General features: G+C 36.3%; 1 protein-coding gene across 1 annotated transcript in view; it reads left to right on the plus strand.

Annotated features, from left to right (window-relative positions):
- LOC105303060 (A-kinase anchor protein 6-like) overlaps positions 1-9,550 on the plus strand; it is a gene marked incomplete at its 3' end in the record, with an annotated part of 427,728 nt that overhangs the window by 285,316 nt on the left and 132,862 nt on the right. The window contains exon 6 of the mRNA XM_011376415.2: positions 3,533-3,784. Coding sequence (XP_011374717.1) covers positions 3,533-3,784 — 252 coding nt within the window. The remainder of the gene's footprint in view (positions 1-3,532; positions 3,785-9,550) is intronic.

The following is a 9,550-nucleotide window of genomic DNA, read 5'->3' on the forward strand; positions in this document are numbered from 1 at the left end:
GGTAGACCTAACCATCTCTCCCATTGATGCTGGAAAGGGTTCCATGGCTGTTCCTCATATAATCTTCAACTTCCTCATCCCTTCCTCATCCCTATACCTCCACTATACATACTCAATTTTCTCCCTACCGACACCCTCTCCTCTATCAAAATAGGAAAGACTGAAATCAAACATTAACATTTGTTGGGTGATTACATGAATTTTAGTTACTATGTCAGTTTAACCAGTCATTGCTGCATTAAGTGTTTTAAAACCTCTAATTGTGGAATAAAAGATTTTATTTCCTGTCAATACTCTTAGTAAGGAGATAGGGAAAAATTATTTTGCTTATAGGTCCTTAGAAGAAGATTATATATATACACACACACACATACATACATACATACATACATACATACATACATACAGCCAGTCCTGAAGGGATTGTTTCTCAAAAATTTTGTGAATCTCTTCTGAAATGATTATTGTTCCATCAAATAGTGCTCAAAATTTGTTATACACTGATTAGTTCAGCCAGGAGTTCAATTTCCAGTTGCTGTCTGCTCAAGTCACATGTCCAGTTGAGGCTGAACACCCGTGATTCCTTACATGCATCAGTTGGGCAACCCCCTTCCCCATGCTTCTACTTCACCTTGTTAATATAGTATCTACAGGGCTTCTACAGGTCTAATCTTTCAGAACCTTTTAATTACAAACAGTCCCTGCTGAAGGAAGCCATTCAGCAAATTATTTTGAAAAGTCTCTGATACATAGTTATCTGATTGCATTAAAATAAACAGAATGTCCAACAAACTGGCAATGGTTAAGGGCCTAAGCATCAGAAGCTTCGAACTGATTATTCTTTAAATATCTGTTGGACATTTATATAGAGGGACAGGGAAAAGCAGATTTTCTATTATTAAAAAGTATGTATAGAATCAGAATCGCTCAGTTATCTTTCTCTAAACAAACCTCTCGTCAAATGTTCAAAGCATAGTCTATATTTGGAGGGAGGGGGCCACACATACTCACACGTATACAACCGACACATACATCTGTAGTTCTTGTTCTATACTTTGCGTGTGTGCATGTAATTTCATCAAACCAGATGACTAGTGGCAAAGTAGAGGGCATAAAAAAATTAAATAAATTCATAGACTCCAGAAAATTACACCATGGTATGCATTATTTTCAGAATTTCAGTGGAGACTACATGTGCACATTGCCAAAATACTCAACAAAGTGAGGTCAGCACTTGTGGGGAGGGTGTATCTTTCCCCTCATGGCCCATCTGCTTCTGTGTGAACAGGGCCAATTTATATTTCATGTAAGGAGGAAGGTATGGAAACCTGTTAACTGGCACCATTGATGCTTTAGTGCCCCTTGTAGTTTGTTTCCCTGATGGTTGCTTGGCAATGTTGACCCATGATCTGGCTCTGACTAAATTCCTACATCCGTTTTGAAGAAGCTAAATGTATAAGAGGAGCAGATAGCATGTACTTCAACATGAAGTTTTTAAGGTACCAATGCTATATATAACCTTTTGTAGACATCTACTCAGAAAGGAAGGAGTTAGTATGTAGGCAAAAGAGCAATGATCAGAAAGTGGCAAAGAAGCACTGAGGCCTGCTCTTCCCCCATTAGCCCTGCCTCGGCCCCCCAGCTCTCAGGTGAGGGCTGAGATAATGAGCAGCATTCCCTGGGAGGGCAACAGGGAAAGTAAGATCCCTGGGTAGAGTCAGGTTTGAGTAAGACCAGGAGGTAGATAACATAATTTTTCACGTAATTCTTCCATGAAGATGTTAAAGAATGTTTTTTACAGTGGACTGGTGTAATAGCCAGGGAAGTACAGAGATTTGGAAGTGGTCAGTAGTGGAAAGTAGGAATTTTCCCAAGGCAACACAGTACTACATAGAAATGAGCTTCCTAAAGAGGGCAAAGGATGTCGGGCATTGCTTTGGGGTGGTGGTTGAGGTATCAGGAATAAGAGGTGTGGGGGATAAATGGAGTAAATGCCCTGAGCGTGCATTAACTGAGACCCCAGCAGTATGGAATACCTGATGGTAGCAGTGAGAGGCCTTTTGTGCTGAAGGCTAGCAGAGACTAGCTATCCTGGATGTAATTGGTGCCTATGTACTGGTTTATAGGGTAGTGTAATTTTTGCCTCAGATCTCTATTGGACTGCATGTGCTCATGGGCTACATTTGTAAGAACTCTACCTAATTGGAACTCCAAAGTCTATTTAGTTTAAAATTTTAATCTGTTTCAAGGCATTATCACCAATTTGTATCACTCTCATCAATTGGTTCTTGGGTTTCAAGAACTAATATTAGAGTATTTAATTGGAGTCGTACCATAATTATTATTCAAAATTCAGAACGACTTTCCATCATTCTTCAGTAGATTTTTTTTTTTTTTTTTGCCTATTTTTACACATTGTTGAATACAGGTTGCATTTTAGTTTTTTCTTTAAAAACAAGTAATTGAATTATATGAAATTGCAAGGTTATGTTTCCAGCATAGAATGACTGTTTTGATACTCATGATAAGGCTCAGAACTGAAATTCTATCTGAAAATATTAGCCTTACAAAAAATCATAAATAAAAGTGCCATTTTAAAAAAATCGCCGATCATCACTAAAAATGAGTAACTGAGCATTTTTAGCTGACATCTGTATCATTTTGATGCTTAATGGATTCAGATTGCTGGGGTAAATACTACTCATTTCATATTGCTGTCCCCTGACAATACTGGAAATTTGGGAACTTGTAAAGACAAGTGACATATTAGAAACCAAATCTGCCTACCTAATAGTATGTGTAGGATAAATTGAAATTTTGATTTAGTTATGTTTTTATTTAAATTGTCCAGCTCTTGAAAACAAAACAAAATTATATTTTGTCTTTCATTTTGGAGTTTCTCTGGCTTTCCTTCTTAAGAGTGATTCTGCTTACAAAGTGTAGGATGAAATTTACATATTCATTATGAATTTAAGTATTAAATTGTGATCCTGTGGGAATGTGATAATTGTTCCTTATATCAGAGACCCCGTGGTTTATTGAGAGTGGCTGAGAGTTTCTATAAAACACAGTCTTGTCTATCTTTCTTCATGCTAGGTGTCGGGATGATGCTTCTATCCTGAAATATTATGTGCTCAATGGAGCTCACCAATAGCAAAGAGAATGGCTTTTGGCTCCTTTGCCAGATTCCCAAACTAACAATAAATAGAACAGAGAATGGATTTGTGATCTCTTTCTTACCTTGGCTGAACTTTCAACTTGGATATCTGAAAGAATAGAAGAATTTTTGTGGTTTCGAAAAAGATCAATTCACCTATATATGCACCAAAGACGCAGTGCCCAGGAATATGGCCTGCTACTATACATCTTAACTAAAACAAAGGCCACCTATCTAACATGTGCTTATCTGACCTGTTGGCTTTGATAATTGGTGTCAGGTGAAGGACTGGATTTTTATTTTATTTTTTACTGCTGCCTCCGTAGGATAAGGCAAAGTAGTCATCATATTTTTGTTTTATTTTTTTAACCACAGGACATTTGCGAAGATATTTCTGATCATGTTGAGCAAATCCATGCCCTCCTTGAGACTGAATTCTCTCTGAAGCTGCTGTCCTACTCTGTCAATGTGATTGTAGACATCCACGCAGTGCAGCTCCTCTGGCACCAGCTCCGAGTCTCCGTGCTGGTTCTGCGGGAGCGCATTCTGCAAGGTCTGCAGGACGCCAATGGCAACTACACCAGGCAGACGGACATTCTGCAAGCTTTCTCTGAAGAGACAAAGGAGGTGGGTAGTTTCTTTGAAGCCAAACTATGCATTGCCAAGTGTGACCATTTGAGAACGATTTCAGTTCCGATATATGGAATAGGAAGTCTTTGTAGGTAAATAAGCAGGTCCTGAGCTGGGCTTTGAATCTAGGTATGGTGACCAGAAGCTATAATTTGCTTTTAATGTGAATGAAGATTTAGACCAGAGTTAATTCATACCAGATAGTTTGTACTACCTGGCCCCCTGTTCTCCATTTAATTTATAAGTATTTTTGAGCACTTACTACGTACCAGGCACTAGGTGCTAAAAATATAAGGTGATCAACGTCTTTGCCTCCAAGGAGCTTAGAGTCTAGTAGGGGATGTAGACAAGTGGACAGATATTAAGGCCAGACTGTGGTAAATCTATATGATGTTGCTGGACGTCAGAGAAGGGGCACCTAATTAAGACAGAAATCCTTTCCAGAAAAAGTGAGTCTAACCTGAGACCTAAAAGAAAAGTAGTATTAGACTGGTGAATAGAGGTAGAAAATGTTCTAGACAGAAGGAATGGCACGTTCAAAGATCCAGAGGTAAAAGAGATAATGATAGGCTCAAAGTGCTGCAGGAAGGACTGGAGCAAAAAGTTCAAGGAACCAGGAAGCAGGATTTGAACTACTAGATAAAGGAAATCAGCTCACGAAGATGAAAAGCCATATTAAAAAGCCATATTAAGAGAACTGGACTTTATTTTGAAGACAACAGAAGAGTTCAGGGAATTGACATGATTAGATTCATGCTTTAGAAAAATCATTCAGGATGTAATGAGTCAAATGGACTTTAGGATTTTACACAACCAATTCATGTTGTTTTGTACTTATATTAAGTATAGTTTAAAGAATTTCTTGTTGTTACTCTTGATGCATGGCTTAAGAATGACTGTGGTAAGTTTGAATCCAAATGAACTCTACTATTCCCGAGTAAAATTGACATATATTTATAGAGTAAGGCATTGTACACGCTAAGCAGGGACAGTGTGTGTGTATGTGTGTATAGATAGATAGACAGACAGACAGACAGACAGACAAAAGAGAAAGTAAGTAAGTAAGTAAGTAGGTAGGTAGGTAGATACATACATACATACATACATACATACATACAATATATGGATACATAGAGTGTGTTTATATGTATATAGCCTCTTGCCTCTTGACAGCCAGTTTAGTGTTTCACTGTGAGTTTTGTGGAAAATATTTATACAAGTTTATAAGGCGCTTATATAAATATATATGATAAAAAGTCTTATAATGAGTGTTGCATAATTCATTAACTTATTAATTTATTAATGTTTTAGTGGCTCTGACATTATCAACAACACAAAACAAATCTGTGCCTATTCTCATAAATGATTTATACCTCTTGATTATTGTTTTCATAACGATGATGCTCCTGCCATAGCAGATTTCCTGCAGACCCTGGATGGTTATGAGAAGCAACATCTCCCAGGCTCACTTCTAACATTAATTCATGGTTTTTGTTATCATTTAGCTTTCCCCGTTATTGTAGTGGTGAGGGAGGTGATATAGACTTTGGTAGAGTCCATTTTTAATCATAGGATGAATATGAATATCCATGCCCAGATGCTATCCCTCCCAAGTAGGATCCCTATAAGGTCCTTGATTGGGATTCTTGTGATTATAGGAGAATACAAAGAATCCCAAACTGCCTAACTCTGCCCTAAATCTGGTATCCATGAGGTGTATGATAATGAGGTGAAGATCAGAGGTGGGGAAGGTTTGTCTAAACTCTGAAGAGATCTTTCTTTAGATGTCTACCTGGCATCCCCAACCTATACATTCTTTCTTTGTTCCTCCCCATATTTTCTGCTGGCTCTGCTCAATATCCCACTTTCTACTCCTAGAGGGGCATTAGAAATCATTGAGTCACACCAAATAATTTCCCATATTTATTTATTCATCTAATAAACATTTACTGATCGCCAAATCTTTGTTGTAGAGCTGGGGATGTAGAAGTGCTCTAGGATTTATTATCATTGTTGTTCTTGTTCTGTGAAATATGTTCATCATGCACCTATTTGAACTTGTATCACTCATGAAGTGGTAGCCCGAGAAATGATGAAGCACCATTGAGGCTGACTAATTATTACTGGCTACTGTTTTCACAGCTATGTTGTGAGTTTTTATTAAATAGTATCTATAATGGGTCTCACAGTGTGACATCAATAATTATTTATGGATTTGATTGGAAGCAATTTCATGCATTTTCATGTTTGAAGTCCGTCATTAGTCTTGTAATAAACATGCAATAACATATTATTGCATGTTTATTACAATGAGGGGTCAAGGAAAAATGGACTGTTAGCCATTTGCTTTGTGGATATTTTTCTATGAATTGAAGCACTGTCTCCATACCATCCTTCCTAAAGCTATGAATTCCTGATCCAATTTGTGTGTGTGTGTGTGTGTGTTTCTAGTGTGACTTCATGAGAACGTTTCAAAGACTGCTTAGTATTTTTTTGTTTTTGTCAGCACTTTGGAATTTTAGAAAACAAGAAGGGAATTAGGATAAAATTCTTAGCTTTATCAGAATAAATTCAGCTGTGAGAGATTTGTAGAATGAAGAGGGAAATGGCATAAAACATACTGATAAACTAGAATAGTAGATGTCCTTCCAATAAAGGCAAATTCATTTTTCTCTTTTTGGAAGTTAGTTGAGTTTCAGGATGATGTAAAAGAATAAGTTTGAAAGTTGAGAAAGTGGCAAGTTCTCTCTGTTCTTGTCCTTGCAAAAACAAAATGTATGAGTTTTATTCTTTTATTTAATTATGGAGCAGACCATATCTTGTAACCAAATTGGCAAATACCTTATTAAAACAAAACCAAATAAACAAATAGAAAAACACTTTAGGATAAAGTTCAACATTATGTAAAAAATGTGTTATACTGAAATTTTCTATATTTCAGATACTATGATAAGCACTTTACATTTATTGTTTCATTTATTAAGGAGGATAAGGGGTATTAAAAATAATTTCAGTTTGTAGATGGAAAAACTGAATTTAAGAGAGGTTAAGTGAAGACTCAGATACAGAGAACAAATTGATGACTGCTAGATGAGAGGGGGTTGGTGGCAGGGTAAAGAAGGTGAAGGGATTAAGAAATACAAATTGGTAGTTACAAAATAGTCATGGGGATGTGAAGTACAGCATAGAGAATATAGTCAATAATATTGTAATAACTATGTATAGTGCCAGGTGGGTACTAAACTAATCGGGGGATCACTTCATATATTATATACATGTCTAACCAATATGCTGTATACCTAAAACTAATGAAAAATAGTATTGAATGTCAACTCTAATTGAAAAATAATAATTAAAAAAAAAGAGTTTAAGTGAATACTTGGTAGGTAAATAAGGACATAAATCTATGATAATTCAATAAAACAAACTAAACCAGCTCTTAACTGATTCCTGTTGTAATAATAATTCTTACTTCCCTCCCTCTCTTCCTCCCTCACGCTTTTCTTTCTTGTTTTTCTTTCTACCTTCCCTAAATATTTATTGCTTTTCTACTATGTATAGAGCACTAGGCATTCAAAGAAGAATAACACATGTTCGGAATCACCTTTGAAATTTCATTAGATCCTCAAATAGTTTTGGGAGGTAGGCAGGACAGGTGCTGTTATCCTTATTTTACAGATGATATTACTGTTTTATATCCACTTTACAGATAAGAGGACTGAGATTGAGAGAGGTAAAGTCATACAGGTAGCGATAACTATTAATCATATTAACACAATAGCAAACATTGATTAAGAACTTGCCATATGCCAGACAGGTGGTAAACACTTTACCTAAGTGATTACTCTGTCTGTGGGAATGCTTTGGTCCTGCTGGAACATTCACACCATAACACTTTGTGTGTTCATTCACTAGTACTTACCACGAGGCAATATATAACAAAGTATGTGCTACATTTGAACTCCATGAGTGTTAGCACCAGACTATAATCATCTCTGTAACTCCTACAGTGCCTAGTTCATATTGTTGTATGTAAAATTCCAATGAGTTGAATTGAATTAAATAATTCAGATAATCACTACTTTAGGTGCAGAAGAGGGAGCTGTCACTTTAGGTTAGGGGACTGGGATTAATCGTGGAAATTAATTATTTGACTCATGATTTTAACCTGCAGAAAATGGAAATTCTTAAGAATTATTACTATAATGTAAATAAAAATATTGAAAGATTTTTTGCGTGTATATTTTCCACTTGCTCATCAAAAACTTTGTTTTGCTTCCCATTTCCCTATTATTACTTGCCCCTCTCAGTCTTCTGCTGCTCTTTGGGATACATTCAGAATCATAGAATCCCAACATGTTAGAGCTGGAAGGAATCTGAGCAAGTGTCTAGTCTTTGTGGTATGAGGACACTAGGGGGCTGTGGCATTCTAGTAAGAAGTCCATGAATTTATGTTAGTAATTGGAGCAGAGCAAACAGCATGTAGTGAGATTAAAGGAGGAAGGGGAGAGAGGAACATTCTAATTTTTTTTTTTTTTTACTGTACCTATAATTAAAACAGTGAAATTCTATTTCCAACTCTCTTCTTTGTAAGAACATTAAATCAGGGCACAAATCTGACCTTAAAGTAGTAATAGACACTGATATCACCTTGAAGCAATTTAATAGAGAGATCCTAGAATCTCTCAATGATGAGTACTAAATCTCATGTTCAGTTGGTTGCAAAATGTAGTGTTAAAAAAAGAAAGCTTTAAGAAGGCATTTGGAACTTAAGTTGACTTAGTTATGGATAAGGAACAGAACAAAAATTCTTGTTTCAAATTAGGGGTAAAAAAAGGGAGGAGGATGTTTTCTTGATGTCTGAGACAAGATGGAAGCCAGCAATCAAGTGAATAAACCCATCAGTAAAGTGAATTAAGTTACCATCTCCATAAAACACAATCTTCATCTGAGAAACTGCTTCATAACATATTAAAAGGAGGTATATTTGAATTTAGACATTGCTAGGCAGCCATGGTACAGCTAATGGCACTATACAATTAAATGTGGTATTTGTGAAATAAAAAGGGCAGTAAAAACAACATGCACTTTTTCCCTACTTCTGTATCCACCTGAGACTTTATTACTTTCACAGATTATAAAACTGTCTGGGAATGTGGTCCAGAAGAAAAGCAATAGGACCAAATATATTAGTATTACTAAGCCATATTTTAAGAAATAAAACTCACCATTCATCTGCTCTGAGAAACGTCTGAGAACTTTCTTTTTTGAAAATTGCCTCTGCATGATGAAATCTGTACAGATACTTTTGAAGAATGCTCTTTGATAACCAACTAGGTTAAAAATAATATGAGTAGATGCTTGTCACTTGATCTTTAGATATAAAATAGATATGCCATGTGCTGTTTTGTTTTGTTTTGTTTTGTTTTGTTTTGTTTTTCAGGGTGGAATTTTTTTTTCCACAATAGAAAATACAGTATGAATTAAAAATAGTTATCCCAGAGTGACAGTCAGCCATGCACAGTAGTTGGCTTGGTTGGGAACAGGATGGGAGAGGGCTCACTTTGGAGCATTAAGTGTTTTTGAGTATGGTATTTTCTTTTTCAAACAAGGGACTGGCTAGGGAAGGGATCTTTGGGGAAAGACAGGAAAAGGCAGCCAAAAAGGGGACCAAAATGCTTTCCCAGGGCTATCGTGTTCCAAGCCCATTCAGAAGCAGGTGGCTGACACTTTCAGGGGTCAAATTTTTACCTGAATTCAAAT

The sequence above is a fragment of the Pteropus vampyrus genome, unplaced genomic scaffold (assembly GCF_000151845.1).
Source record: "Pteropus vampyrus isolate Shadow unplaced genomic scaffold, Pvam_2.0 Scaffold297, whole genome shotgun sequence".
NCBI classification, from domain to species: Eukaryota; Metazoa; Chordata; class Mammalia; order Chiroptera; family Pteropodidae; genus Pteropus; species Pteropus vampyrus.